Raw genomic sequence first — 15532 nt, 5'->3', positions numbered from 1 at the left:
AGTCAACATGTCCTGAGGATCCCTCGTGTAGTGGTGAAACACGTGTCAAATTGTATAAAGACAAATATTTGGATAAAAAATAAAAACTATTCTATCTCTTAAGTTGCACCAAACTGAAGTCCATGAAGTAATTAATAAAAGCGTGTCACATTGTAACACTAAGTGCGTGTAACACACAGCGTGTCACATTGTAACACTAAGTGCGTGTAACACACAGCCTCCCGAGGTGCGGCGCGAGTTACGTTGTAGATCGCGCGGCTGAGGGTCAAAGGTCGCGTTCCATTCCGCCGGCGCGGTGTAACATAAAGCAAGCAACACTCGGAGAGGGCGGTCACGAGCTCGGCTCTATGCAAAACACGGCAATCGCGCTACTGGAGACGGCGTCGGCGTTCGAGCGCGCTGTGCTGGAATGTGAGCACCTGGAGGCCTCGGAGCACGGCGGCTTCCGGTGAGGACGTTGGCGGGGCGGCGCCGCGCCCGGTATGGCGGAGCGTGCGCCCGACCGCGACGCGCCGCTGCTCGCGACGCCGCCGCCTGACGGGCCCTCCGCCTGGCGCTCCTCGGTGCGTGTGCGCGACACCAGTTTCCGCGGCTCGCGCAAGAGCGTCGTACGCCTCGAACCGCCCTGTAATGGCCTCAACGGGTTGCCCGCCATCGGCAAGGAGGTAATTACGTATCTCTGACCGACACTACCTTTACTTGTTGTCCCGCCGTGATCGATATAGGAGAACACTACAATGCCACATTCTGACGACAAGTTGGTATGTATCTTCACACATATAGAACCCTTTAGGGTTATATTACTTCTTTATAGAACCCTTCAGAATAGTGCTTTTTTTTTTTCTCTATTTCTCAATACGTGACTTGCTGACAGGGCTGGTTTTTTTATATAAGCGAAACACCATTATAATAAATTTTCTCGAAAGAAAAGAAAAACAGCAATGTAGAATTTTGCGCACTTTTTACCATTTTACTCAAAAAGAAAACACAATATAAGAAGCAAAATTAAATTTGAAAAATTTATACTGTATATTACTTCGACTAATATTATCACAAAATTGAAAAATTGGTGTGGTTTGGGATGAAAGGCAATTTCAATGTATTTTGAAATTATACCCTTAAGGAAGCTATCCCGAAAAATCGCCAAATTAGCGCATAGTTGAAACTATTTTTTGACGGTTTATATAAAGCTTATATTTTTACAAAAATAATTTTATCTACAGAGTATGAGAAGAAAATTCATTTTTTTCATTACATTTCTATTTTTTATAGACAGTGCAAAAAAAACACCAAAGTTCCCCTAACTAAATTGTACAACTATATTTTTAGCATGTCAAAGTTTTGTAAAGAAAATTGTATTACGTTTGTAATTAATTAAAAATCCTTCTAAATCTAAATTAAAACTATGGCAATCTTGTGCGAGTAAACCATTGGCTCTTGGGTCTCTTAAGGGGTAGGTAAGACAAAAAAAAGTAATGATGTGAAATAAATTCGGGTACAAAAGTCAGCTCATTCCACTCACTATCAGCCGCAAAAAAATATTAACAAAAACGCTTTGTGTGTCGTCAGATTATTAAATAATACAAGATATACTTGTATGCGTAAAATGACTGATTTTTAAATATTCATAACAGTTTCAATCGAAAACTGTATTCAATAATGTCTGTGTATGTTATTTATTTATATCGAAAAGGTTCCTTCATTCGTGTTGGCATTTTATCAGTGTTAGAGGAAATCAATAATATTCTTCGGTATGAAAGAAAACGTCTTCAACGCCTTAAGGCGCGGTCATACCTTAATATCCATAAAAATTGGTTTCTTAGAGAGTCGATTACAACATAACGCAATGAAAATAATCCGACGCAAAAAATATATTACAAAAAGAAGGACTCAAAGAAAAATTTGATCCAAATAGAATATTTATATATAATTTGAGATATCCAATAAAAAATTTGGAAGTTGCTTCCCAAAAATAAACTTTGGACTTACAAATCTCTGAATTTTCAGCGATAACAACATTAAATTTTTTAAAGAATTTAAAAGAATTTGTATTTTACTAAAACTTAAACCAAACAATTATTAAATTTAACATGTTTATTTTGAATATACAAAAGAAAACCAGTAAAATAAATGCCTGTTTGCAGCTTAGCCACATGATCAACACAAATATTGTACTATTGGTTATAGCGTTTACAATCCTAGTCCGCGCCTTAACACAAAGGAAACAGAAACAAAAGGAAATATTTTGTTATCTTAAGGTGACACTAAATGCCAGCGACCTTGAGCGTACGGCATTTGAGTATACGGCTTCCAGCCCGCCATCTATGTAACAAAGCCAATATATTCAACAATCTTGCGTGGAAAACAGTTTATATGCTTACAATCCTCGTTATTAATTACTAATCTGAATAAATATACCTACACAAAAAAGTACTTGCTATAAGAACAACTTTTCTGAGAGTCGTACTAAAAAAATACGTTATGTTAAAACTTGTTTAACTGCAAGGAAAAGTGGTAGTTCAAAAAGGCTCTGGAGTGTTAACTATAACTAACAGCAAGCATTAGCAACCTACAAATAAGACTTATGGAAATGTGTAAAAGGATTAAGTAGTGTTCATAACTCGAAATGCTATATTTTCACCAAAAAACTTGTCTAAAAACACCTTGAATGCGTTGTTCTGCTTAATCTTCGCCTTAATGACAAGTAGACACCCGTTTATGTTTATTTTCAGACTTAGATGTGTATTATTCCTTTGTCTTTAAGGTCTGTATGTGCGAAGACACTTTACCATCATTGTTCGCTGAGTGTCGCTAAACTCTTTTAACCTATATCGATCACTCGTTTATTTTCAAACCGTGCAATATATTTATTCAATATAATAACTGTTTTCTCTTATTTTATCACGAGCTTCAGCTTATTGGTGTGCGTCAATGTGTTATTTTGCTGCTAAACGCGATTAATTATTATGGAATTGTTATCCCTCCTAGCCGAATGTAAAGGGCAGGCTTCACTTTAGGCCTCAAATAACGAAACTATATTTTGTACGTTACGCGATCAATAACAAGACAAGGGTGTAATTGTGTGTAAACATGCTTTGCAATTAATATTGTGTGTTAATGTTTCTATCGCTGTATTCGGAACCAACGCGGCTTGGGCCGGCCGGAGCTATCGAGGCCGTACGACAGTTGCAACTTGGATCGATCACAGTAGGAGAATAGCGTGATATTGTAACTCTTTATTGTATTTGCGACTTTTCAGCACCAAAAAACAATAGAGAAAAGTCACAAACAAAGCATGATCTAATAAATTCATGTAGGATATGGCATTTATAGGAATGAAATCATTTAATAGCATATGAAGTAAAATTTTTGTACATATAGCAAAAAAATCACCAGGTAATCGTTATCATTAGTGAAGCATGAATGACTTAACAATAAAATGAAGATGTGTTGCTAGAAGTATTCATACACTTCTCTTTAGTCCAATGAAAAATTCTGTAAAGAATTTCGTGTATGCAACGTATGTATCTATAACAACATACATTTAATATAGCAAACATAAGCATGGATATTAGTAATGTCGCAACCTGCTCATCTTTAATATCATTACTTAAGAATAACTAGTTATAGGCACTTGCAAGATAGAGTAACATAGAGTAGGTAAGTATTAGATTACAAGACATAGAGTAGATAATACACAAAACTAGAATATTTATAGGTATATTATTTTTTATTAGTATAAATAGCTGAGAGTAAGTATTGTAAATGTAGCAAACTTAATTGAATGGAAAACCTTACTAATTTAATGCTTGTCGTAAAATGTAACGCAATATATTATGTAGAAATAATTGTATTTTGTGACAAACCATAATCAATTCATCATCCGGTTTCTTAAAATAAATATAGACTCATACCACATGCCTCAAGTTTTTTTTTATGATAACAAGGGACGAGACGAGCAGGACGTTCAGCTGATGGTAATTGATACGCCTGCTCAATGCAGGCGTATCAATCAACCGCTCAAGATTTTTGAAAAACCCAGAAACTCTGAGCGGCACTACAATTACGCTCATCACCTTGAGACAAGATGTTAAGTCTCGTTTGCCCAGTCATTTCACTAGCTACGGCGCCCATCACACCGAAACACAGTAATGCTTACTCATTAACAGAATTACAGAAATAGGTGCCGTTGTGGTACCCATAATCTAGCCGGCATCCTGTGCAAAGACGCCTCCCACTAGTTTTTTTTTACTTTAATATATGCTTGAAAGGATTACTAACTTTATAATAAAACTTTAGTATTGATATCGTCCCTGTTGAGCTTGAACTGGAAAATTCAACAAATTTTTAATTGTAACACTTAAATTAAGGAAAAGATACACAGAAAAGAGTTAGGAATGTTATTTCTATTTAGTATCGAAACAAGCAAACGAGCTATTGAATCAATCATTTTAACATTGATTGATTGGAATCAGTCTAATGTAACTATTAACTATGTAACTAATTTATTTTGTATATAATAATATGTGTGGTCGTTGCGGGATTTGACGCCATCATGCCACTAGGATACGCCCAAAGCTCTAACCGCTAAGCCTTAAAAATAACAATTTACTTAGATCATTTATACATGTGATATCTGTGATGACGTCGAAAAAAATAGAGGTTAAAAGTTAACGTTAGACGTATAATTTATCCAAGCAAATTGCTTAGATTTGAAATAGCGACATCTCCAGTCAATTTTCTAATGTCTGACGCATTTTTATTTTCTCAATATTGATTCCTTCAGAATTCTTTTTGATATCATTTCTAATATACTAGATACTACTACCGCTTTGGAAACAAATGGCATTCTTTTAATACTCAACGAAATAAAAGAACAATATTGTACTGTCATTGCTTTTGCTATAAAATAAATATAATCTAGTATCATCCAGGCTGTCCGATCACTTAGAAATTCAGCTGTGGAATTTCAGCTGTGGATTTATGACAAAGCCATTTTTTTATAAAACATTTAAATTTATTTATAGATAATGCCTGAACAGTGGCTGGTACTTTATTATAAAAGTGTATACATTTATTTACCCTTAAAGCTATTATGTATTTTATGAAGCCTACTAGAATTAGTTACAAGCAATCCCTTATTTCTAGTGTTATAATAATGAAAATCACTAGTAAGAAAAAAGGTGACGATTTTTATGATTGTATATTAAATTTTCATATAAATATATGTAATATGTTGAACGAACATGTGGCATCCGGACACTTAGCTAAGTGGTTAAAGCGCGTTTCGCTTGAGGCTCGAGTTCGAATCCCGTGTCGTTCATATATTTTGGTAGGTATGTAAGTAAATTTGTTTATTTAATCCCAAAATTGAGTTAACAATAACAAATTATTTAAACCTTCAAAGACAAGACTTATTATGCTAAGAATCACATGAGACGTTTACTGGTATCAATACCATTACCATAAAACATGAAAGAGAAGTTTTTATTTAAGCTTTCATTAAAAATCAAAATATTGTTTGTTTGTGTAAACGTGATAATGTCTACCCCCCTTATATATTGTCTGCTAACTTAAAGCATTTAAATAGCAAAATTCTCACTGTCTTCTTCTATTGACCTAAGTCAGAATGAGAATAATCACTCCTTAGCGGCTGTTTTAAGCTAGCTGAGCATTATGAGGGTAATAGGATATAAGGGGGAAATCTACAAGTCGGGTGTGAATATAATAGCCAGATTCATTTGGAAATGATTTTTCTAATTTGACTTGAAACTCGCGAATTGCTTCAACCTCGTGCGCTGGCGTGATGATTAGTGATACATAGATGCATAGTTCTACAAAAATATTTAAATTAAGCACATGAACCCGCGATACTAACCAATGTCTTAAAACAGTATTAATTGATTAAATAATAAATAGTTAGTATTTTCTTTGATTAACACTAGTGTAACACATTTAAGTAAAACACTTTTATAGTATTAAAACGCGTATGATTATAAGCTGCGGGACACTATAAACTGGACTGCGATTGTGGCCTGTCTTACATTGAGCAAACAAAACGCAATATCTCAAGCCGACTTACGGCCATTCCCAATATTCAGTCTATCTCCGGTTGTGGCCTACTTGAGATAAAAAATCGTAACTATCGTTGACTTTTCTGGACCAATAAACTTATCGACGGTAACTCACCTTATCCGTACACGCTGTCTGTCAATTGTATAGCTTACCAGCGATAGAAGTTTGTATGGAAATTGCAATTCACACGTCCCAATATAAGGCGATTAGAATGACTTATCGGGTATATTGGGACAGCTTCAGATTATTGACAGTTAATAACTGACAGTAGAAGGTATTCATTTATCTCTATCTGTAGATAGTATACTGGGAACGGCCTTTAAAGAACACATTGCGGCTATCAAACACAGACGTCACTCTAACGACCATTCCTAATATTCAGTCTATCTCTTACTTGAGATAAAAATCGTAACTATAGTTGATTTTTCTGTCCCAATAAAGTTATCGACGCTAACTCACCTTATCCGTACACACTCTCTGTCGATGGGACGACGTATAGCTTACCAGCGATAGAAGTTTGTATGGAAATTTCAATTCACGCGTCCTAATATAAGGCGATAAGAATGACTTATCGGGTATATTGGGACAGCTTCCGATTATTGACAGTTAATAACTGACAGTAGAAGGCAGTAATTTATCTCTACCTGTAGATAGTATATTGGGAACGGCCGTAAGTCTGACGGTCTGTATGTGAACACATCACAGACCGTCCTAGCCACTAGATCCGGTTTGACCAACCTAAAGTTTTGGTAAAAGAGAATAGATTTCTCCCAAAACTCCCTGGTACGTGAAGCCATTGAAATTAAAAAACACCCAAATTTCAATAGAGAAGACGGTCTAAAGTTATCTAACACCTGGGATTCAATAATCTCTAAATTAAAACCCACAACTACAGATACCAAAATAGACGAGAACACTGTCAGTAAATTTTGCCTAAAACAATCTGTCTATAGCAAATACCACCTCTGAGGCAATAAAAGGCGCTAAACTTCATAATGACAACTATGACAAATAGTATCTTTGACTCATTTCATCTGCAGTCCCCCTGAAAACGAGATCTGGAAAGGTCTTGAAACGTCGGGTTAACTAAAATAAAAATAAAAATGAAACTTTTACGCAAAAATCTAATGTAAAATCACAGTTAAAATTATACACGTCTTTTAATCCTTTAAGTGTTTTATTTAAATGAATAAATAGTTTTTAAGTACTTTGGTTACATATAAATAAAATGTAAAAATAAATCAGTTTTATTTACTAAGTTTTAATTTAAATGTTACGAATAATAAAATATTCAATAAAATCAATGTATATAACACGGCAATCGACCATGTTAACTGAAACATGAATGACGTCACTTCGTCATGTTGTTATTAAGCGGCCGCCATGACACATACGCGTTTTCGCGCGTAGTTCAAAGTAGATTAAAAAAATACATTAATTTACAGAATTTTGATTGCTGAAATAGAGTTTTTTAAGGCGTGCAACGAAAGAACAAATGAGACTATTATATTGCCTATTACTAATTAATAAACCATAATAGCTATTTTAATTTATACGTGGGTCACGGACAAAACAAAATAAGGACTCCATGTCACCATACATAACAGTAAGGCAACAAAACAAGCCAGTAAACGTGTAAATACATAGCTCCACGCACACACTTACACTAATACAAGCCGATCGGCCGCCATTATGAGATTTGCCATCGTCTGTGACAGATCAGTTTGCGTCGCAATAAAATATTTTAAAAATGCCGTCGTGCATTGTAAAAAGTGTAAAAACAATAATATAAAAGTATTTGTGGATATAAGATTATTTAAGGGAGAAAAAATTGTGTAACTGGTATACCCCGTAACCGAAAACACTAGCATAAATGGTGCTTCACTTGCTAATATCACGGCGCGGAGTCCTTCTTTTTTTACTTGTCCGTGACGTGGGTGATAAAAACTATTTATATTTAGTTTTTGCATTCCAAAATCAATAGAAGAATTATTCCAATAGATGTTTTAATACTCGACATTTCAAGACTCAAAAGGGACGAAATGTTAATACGTTTTTAATTCATTCTTATTTACTCCTAAGACAACATCTAACTTATGTGACTCAAAAGTTATGTCATTAATTAGGCCCGTATCAGGAGCCCAATTACCAAAATCCAAATACGAAGTTTCGGTTGACGGATATTACATTTTCTTAATACGAAAGTGTTTCGTATCCGAAGATCGATACGAAGTTCGCGATTAGACATTTTGTCTTTCGTTTACCTCATTCCCAAAATCACTTGACAGTATTATGATTGTAACTACAACTTCAGTTTTTCATGAGTCCGAAACGAAATCCGTCCGCACTATTCGGATCCGAAGTACTTTGGTAATGGGATTTAATTCGAAGTTCGTCGTTCTTTCAACTCGAAATTCAATTTGTACCGAATACTACAGTTATTGTATAAAGCCTTGTATTATCATTGGACGTAATGTTTGTCTGCAGGTTCTATCGTTGGGTGCGACGGGCGGTCACAAGGGAACAACACAACCATCTCCTCCTTGCACTATCCTGCACCATTCTCCTTATAAGGTATGAATAATATAACTACAGTACACAAATAAAATTTGAAAACAAATTTCTCTTGCGTCCGTGCGAGCGCTCTTTCCACTGAGCCAACCGTTCGAGTGACGTCATGTTGATAAATCTTGTATGTTTTGTTCAACCATCAGGTTGTGGCTTCATCTAGTTATCACTTTAAAAATAACAATTGTTTATGACTACGATATTCAAGAATTCCCACTTCAATTAAGGTTTCTCGGGTTTCAGGTCTTGAGACAGATTTCTAGAATAAAGGCGCGTTAATTGTAAATGGAAGTAAGTGAGAGAATAAAAGAGTGTTATCTGTTGGTCGATTGAGACTTCATGACGCTTGACGATTGAAACTTGGCAACGCTGGCAAAATTTATCGTTGGAAATTTTGTCGGGCCATTTTATTCACCATTGGGGGTGACAGTAACATACCATAATGTAACAACACTTAATAGTCATGAAGCTACATCAGTTCGTAAGGGGACACCGGAAGAAGAACTAATAACTACCAGCTCATCTTTTAAATCATAATGAAATTACCTAGCCTATTTTTGGCGGCCTACGGAGAACCACTCAAAAACCATCTTTTCTAAAATCTGCTACACTATAGTAAGCGGTATTTGCCAAAGAAGCTTTTGTGCTCAGTGATTGCTAGTAATACTGTTACTTTATACTTCTTGAATTGAACGTATTCAAATCTCAATATTTCTCTAGTTCAGTAATGTTTTTTCTAACATCATTTATATTCATATACATATTATTGTGGGGAAAGGGTAAGCATTTTTATAAACGTGAATTTTTGAAAACAATGGTGGTGGTAGTCAAAAACCACACAAACAAATAAATAAATATGAATACAAACATTGATATTTTAACAAAATGCTAGCAAATTTAACAGCAGAAATATGAATATGATTTTTGTGAAATATATTTTAATGAGTGCGGTTTTGTTACCAAAAGCATTTGTCGCATTGCCCTGAATCAGTTAGAAGCACGCAAATGCTACATTTTCAAGTAGACACGTACACGCTACAGAACCGAATTATAATAATAACAGACTATAATTGTTAATATTTATTTATACAAATAGTTACGGTATAATTATAAATAGTTAAAGGCGTAGTCCCTGACTCATGGAGGTCAGCCCTTGTCCATCCGATCCAAAAAAGGAGACAGTTTGGATCCGGCAAACTACAGGCCTATTGCTATTACCTCCCTGCTTTCCAAAATCATGGAGAGCATAATAATTAATCGTCTTTTGGTATACCTAGAAGGTCACCAGTTGATCAACGACCGACAGTACAGCTTTCACCATGTTCGGTCGGCAGGCGATCTTCTGGTATACCTAACACAGATGGGTGGCGGCTATCGAAAGCAAGGAGGTAGGCCTGGATATAGCGAAGGCCTTTGATCGTCTATGGCACAAGATACTCCTCTCAAAACTTCTATCATTTGGGCTCCCCGAGAGCTTATGCTAGTGGATCTCCAGCTTCCTCACTGGGCGCAGCATACAGATCGTTTTCTACGGTTATTGCTCGAACGCGAAGCCCGTGAACGCTGGAGTGCCCCAAGGCTGTGTGCTATCTCCCACACTGTTTCTTCTGCATATCAATGAAGTGTTGGATATTTCCAACATACATTGCTATGCAGACGACAGCACTAGTGATGCCGTATACCCGGGCCATGCAGGTCTCTCTCGGGAAATCGTCGACCAGTGCCGGGAGAAACTTGTGTCTTCTATCGAGTCCTCTCTTGAGAAGGTTGCGGAATGGGGTAAATTGAACCTTGTCCAATTTAACCCCCAGAAGACTCCAGTTTGCGCGTTTACCACTTAAAAAAATCACCATTTGCCGTATCACCGCTCTTTGACAACACTTCGGTTGTATAGTCGGTATGGGGAGGAGGTTTTGGGGTGGGCTTACGCGGACACCCCAAAACCTCCTCTATGCTGTTAGCCCTGGCTTTTACAGCGAAGTAGGACGTCGGCCGTGGAGGCCGCAAAGACTACACAAAAACAGTCGCGGTGCGTCTCCTAAGGAGACTCGAACTTATGAGAAGAACACACGCCAGCGAGTGTGATGATGTTTTGTGTAATGTATGTAAGTGTGTATGTATGTTTGTATGTATGTAAGTAGTGTAAATGTTTGTGTGCTACATGCACTTTGTGTTTGTGTCTGTTTGTGGAGTGTGTTTGTGATTGTGTAAGTGGTTGTGATTATGTCAGTCCGTCAGTCAGTCCGTGTGTGAGTGAGTGTAGTGAAACGATTACAGGACGAGGACTGACGTCTCGTCGGGTATCAAAACAATGTGTGGTGTATCTAGGGTGCGGGCCGCTGGCCATCGTCAGAGTGACGAGTGCCAGTGGTTTGCGGTGGTTGACCGCGCCTACGCCTGCGAAGGCGGTGTGTGCGTGTCTGGGACGTCTTATTGGGTTGAGACTATGGTGAAGGAGGGTGTACCCACATGCCTTCCTAACCAAGATGTTGGGATGGTTAGGCGCCTTGTCAAAGAAGCGTCGCAAGATCTCTTCGTCGGAAGCTCTAGGTCGCGGTGAAGGTCTACGTTTCGGATGAACTACGGGGCTCCGGTTTCCATGCGCGTGAATTTATTTTGAACTACTTGCAAACGACGTAAGTAGCTCGGTCGGGTGTGTGCGAGGCGTTCCACTGTACTGTGCATTCCTTATATAGCACTCAACGTCACACGGTTAATGTCACTGTAGATGTCGTGACAGTGACAATGACAGTTAACACGTACTCAGTTAAGACTAGATGTCAATACACTACAGGTATCACATCCTATTTTGATTAACAATATTTGAATTTGAACTGCTAATTTTAGTGTTCTTAAATTAAAAAGATTGACTGTTTCAGGCCGCTTGGGATTGGCTGATTCTAATACTAGTGATATACACTGCCATATTTACACCATACGTAGCCGCATTTCAACTTAATGAACCTGACTTCGACAAGAGATCCCGGGCTTTTGGCCAGGACCCTATTGTTATTATCGACATGATTGGTAATTATTTCCTAATCAATTAAAATATTTTATATCATAGACTTGGTAGTATTAAAACCTCATTTATGTGCCACTGGTCATAGAAATCTAAAAAATAAAGTACTTTTTCTACATCCCTACTTTTATTTGTTATTAATACAGCCACGATCACTAATATAAGTACGTACATAAATGAGTCTTTAAAAAGGTCCATACTCTATGGCCTAGAGTTTTTTAATATAACTTGCCAAGATGCTGGCAGTTGTATATGCCTGTTTGGGTGTACCTATGCCTTTCTTTGAAATAAAAATAAAACCACTTACCAGAGATGAGTATGTATACAATACGTTTCCCGCCCATTTCAGCGGCAACTAAAGTTACCTGGTCGTAGAAAAATTATTGATTGCGACACGTTGTATAACTAGTTCAAACAACGCTCGTGGCGCAACCCACACCACTCACGTTTTTTGACCCTTCTTATACTTCTGTTGCCTAAAATCTGAAAAAAGTGACAAAGCCGCGTGCAACATATCGCCTGACAGTTAAGTTATGCAATACCATGGAATTAGTGGTGATTTAGTACTAATTGGAAGGGCTGACGTGCGTGAAACAACGCAAATATATTCTGTATTGCAGTATACATATTTAACTGTGGAAACTCTGCTACTATACCATACAAAATATAATAAAATTTCAGCAACAAGCCTTACTGAATTTAATTAATTTTTAGATCTTATTCGTACTACCGTCATTTTATATACCATTGCTTCACCAGACTCTGAATAACCGGATCGTTGCTAGCGTGGCACCAATATAGTGTATGTATATGTAGGCGACAGTGATCCCGTACAGGAATTAGCAATTCCGGCATTTCTATTACCTTCTTATTTAGATTTCTATGGCCACGGATCAAGCTTAGTTGTGCTTCGAACACGGGGGACAATTAGAGTAAGACAGAATTGAATGAACCTTTATTGAAGACTTTACACAGAATACTGGCTAAAAAATGGCCCCGCTGCGATAGGAAATACTGGCAGTATTATTGGTACATATCTCCGTAACGATAGCTTTAATTTAATATAGTCATAGTATTGTTAACACGGACTAGTAAAAAAATAAGGACTCCGTGTCACCTTACATAACAGTGTAGCACCAAAACAAGCCGATTAACGTGTAAATACATAGCCCCACGCACACACACTACTACAGGCCGATAGGCGGCCATTAAGAGAATTGTCATCGTCTGTGACAGATCAGTTTGCGTCTCAATAAAATATTTTAAAAATGCCGTCGTGCGTTATGAAATGTGTAAAAACGATACTTTATAAGTATTTGTGGCCGTATATGATTTTTTAAGGGAGAAAAAATTGTGTAACTAGTATCCCTCGTAAGCGCACACACACTAGCATAACGGTGCTTCACTTGCTAATATCACGGCGCGGAGTCCTTCTTTTTTTACTTGTCCGTGATTGTTAATACAGTTTTAGGATTTGTTTTGTTTGAATAATAAAATAATAATAATTGTAAGCTAGTAAAGCAATAAATTTCTGCTTCTTCTCTCTTCTTCTTTCTTCTCTTTGCTGCGGCGTATATTTGAGCGAAGCGATGTAAACTAAATCTGTGTACGAAAACAAAACAAAATTAATCCAAATAAAAACAATATAAAGAATCTTCTGGAATTTGGCGCCATATTTAAACATGTGGAATTATCGGCTCAATTTTTAAATAAATATAAATAGTGCGTGCTAATTCAGAATAATTTGTAAATGATGTTTGTTTTTAATTATAATAATTTACTCAAGTCGAAATTCAACAATAACCTAGAAAATTTTTAAAACTTTCTATGAGTTCAAAAATTTTTTAATCGGTTTAGAAATGGCCGAGAAACAATTTAATACAGAAATCAACTGGAGTCACCCGGTGGGGGCTCCGCTCAGCTTCGCTCAATAATTTGATGATCCACGACTGAAGCTCTACATGAAGATATTGTTTTCTCTGTTTTTTGCCAGTAATTGAGTGTGAGCGCTTTCTTAAAAAATTTTTTTGGATAAATTTATTTAATGATTTTAATGTCGGTAGTTTAAGCCTTTAATATTACAAAGGTATTCAACCAACACAACAAATAGAACTGACAAAAAATATTATTACTAAGCAGCATTTGGATTCGAATAGATTCACAGAGTTGTAATGTTGTCTGCCAAGGAAATAATTATGATTTCGTAGAGATAACATGAATCAATACAAACTAACATAATATACTAACAACTAATTTAATTTGCAGTTGATGTGACGTTTATAATCGATATTCTTATCAACTTTCGAACGACCTATGTGAATGCTGCCGACGAAGTTGAATCCGACCCGGGCAAGATCGCAATGCATTACTTACGAGGATGGTTTCTTATCGACCTGGTCGCTGCCATACCCTTCGACCTACTTCTCTTCGGCACCGATACTGATGAAGTGAGCTGCCTTTACTTCACATCTCACTGAGCAATCTGATCTCATGCCACACAAGACACAACTATAAATAGTATTAGAGGAACAAATATTGCCTGATATTATTAGTTTTTAATATAAACTCCAGATCGTCACTTGTCCGAAAGAATTCATCATTAACATATTAAATGGTTGTTTTGTAAACATGGCTAGGTAGTTAATTTGAGTGTACATACATCCAATTAGTAAATTATGTTGTCGTTATTTGGTTTTGTCGTACTTTTTGTTTCAATTCGGACAAATGAAGCTATTGGACTTAGACACAACAAGCAGTAGTGAAATGCATTATTGCATCGAACACTTTAAATTATTAACAACACAATTCTATTTAATAACATCTGCTAACTTAATTACACGAGTTTAATACAACAGAGTTTTAAATTTTTTTCTGTATCAACTGCAAATTCCTTCTATATTTCTTTTACCAGATTGTTAATCTCTTAAGCTAATGCGAAATCATTAACCCAAGTTTACGGACATTATTCAGTTTCAAAATTAAATTTTAATACAAGCAACTCAATATTTGCCCCTTTAATATTATATCGGTTTGTCAGTTTAACATCTATAGCTGTTATTAAAAAACTTTTTCAATAATTTGTGAGGACATGTTTTCTTTTGTATAAACATGATATTTTGAGGACCCAAAGGTGGGTGCGTACTGAATTTTTGTTACCATTTGTTACAGCAGGGGCTGGAAAGTGATGAGGTATACCATCTTTGTGAAATATTTTTATGTTGCTGCCACTACTTTTGTTTTAGTTACTGTATTTAAATAACTTTCAAATAGCCGTACTAAGACACATGAATGCGTAAATGGAAGATAAGGACGCTTCCCTACAAGCAAAGCGTATGATTATTTTTGATTTCACACTGCGCTAAAAACCAACCGCCCACTCGCTTCCACGAGCTAAGCCACTCAGTAATACCAATAATCCCCAATAGGTGATGTAATGCATAACATGACAATAATGAATGTACAATGATTGCCCATAGATGCTTCATACGAACATAAATTAGTTCACGTAAACTTTTACCCGAAAACAATTGTATTGAAGAAATAAATATGCATTAGACGACGCCGTGTCTTTTTCAGGACTGTCGCAATTGATTACAAGGTGACCTCTAAGTCCTTCACTAGCATTTTCATTAAAGCATGTTTATTGTTTATTTACTTTTATATACTCTAATGGTATATTGTGTGTGTTGACATACGATTAGAAAGGAAGTCAACAATTGGGAATGTTAAATTAAACTGCTTCAGTATGGATTAAATTCATAGCTATAAGCGAAGACTGGCTTTAGCCTTTCATAGCGTTGAGCTAAACACGGAATGCACAAAGCTTGGTAGCATACGCTCACACCTTCCAGACGATAATATTGTGTA

General features: G+C 36.4%; 1 protein-coding gene across 3 annotated transcripts in view; it reads left to right on the top strand.

Moving 5' to 3' along the window:
• Positions 1 to 15532, top strand: part of LOC126971352 (potassium voltage-gated channel unc-103) — a 76495-nt gene that overhangs the window by 29859 nt on the left and 31104 nt on the right. For 2 of the 3 annotated variants that reach the window (XM_050817627.1, XM_050817625.1), the window contains exons 2-5: positions 8563 to 8649; positions 11523 to 11670; positions 13931 to 14112; positions 14834 to 14854. In XM_050817627.1, the coding sequence (XP_050673584.1) occupies positions 8563 to 8649; positions 11523 to 11670; positions 13931 to 14112; positions 14834 to 14854 (438 nt within the window). The remainder of the gene's footprint in view (positions 1 to 8562; positions 8650 to 11522; positions 11671 to 13930; positions 14113 to 14833; positions 14855 to 15532) is intronic. The other variant, XM_050817626.1, reaches the window with a different exon arrangement.

Source organism: Leptidea sinapis, chromosome 23 (genome assembly GCF_905404315.1).
Source record: "Leptidea sinapis chromosome 23, ilLepSina1.1, whole genome shotgun sequence".
Taxonomy (NCBI): Eukaryota; Metazoa; Arthropoda; class Insecta; order Lepidoptera; family Pieridae; genus Leptidea; species Leptidea sinapis.
Note: the sequence above shows the minus strand (reverse complement) of the source record. Positions and strands in the feature narration are given on the sequence as shown.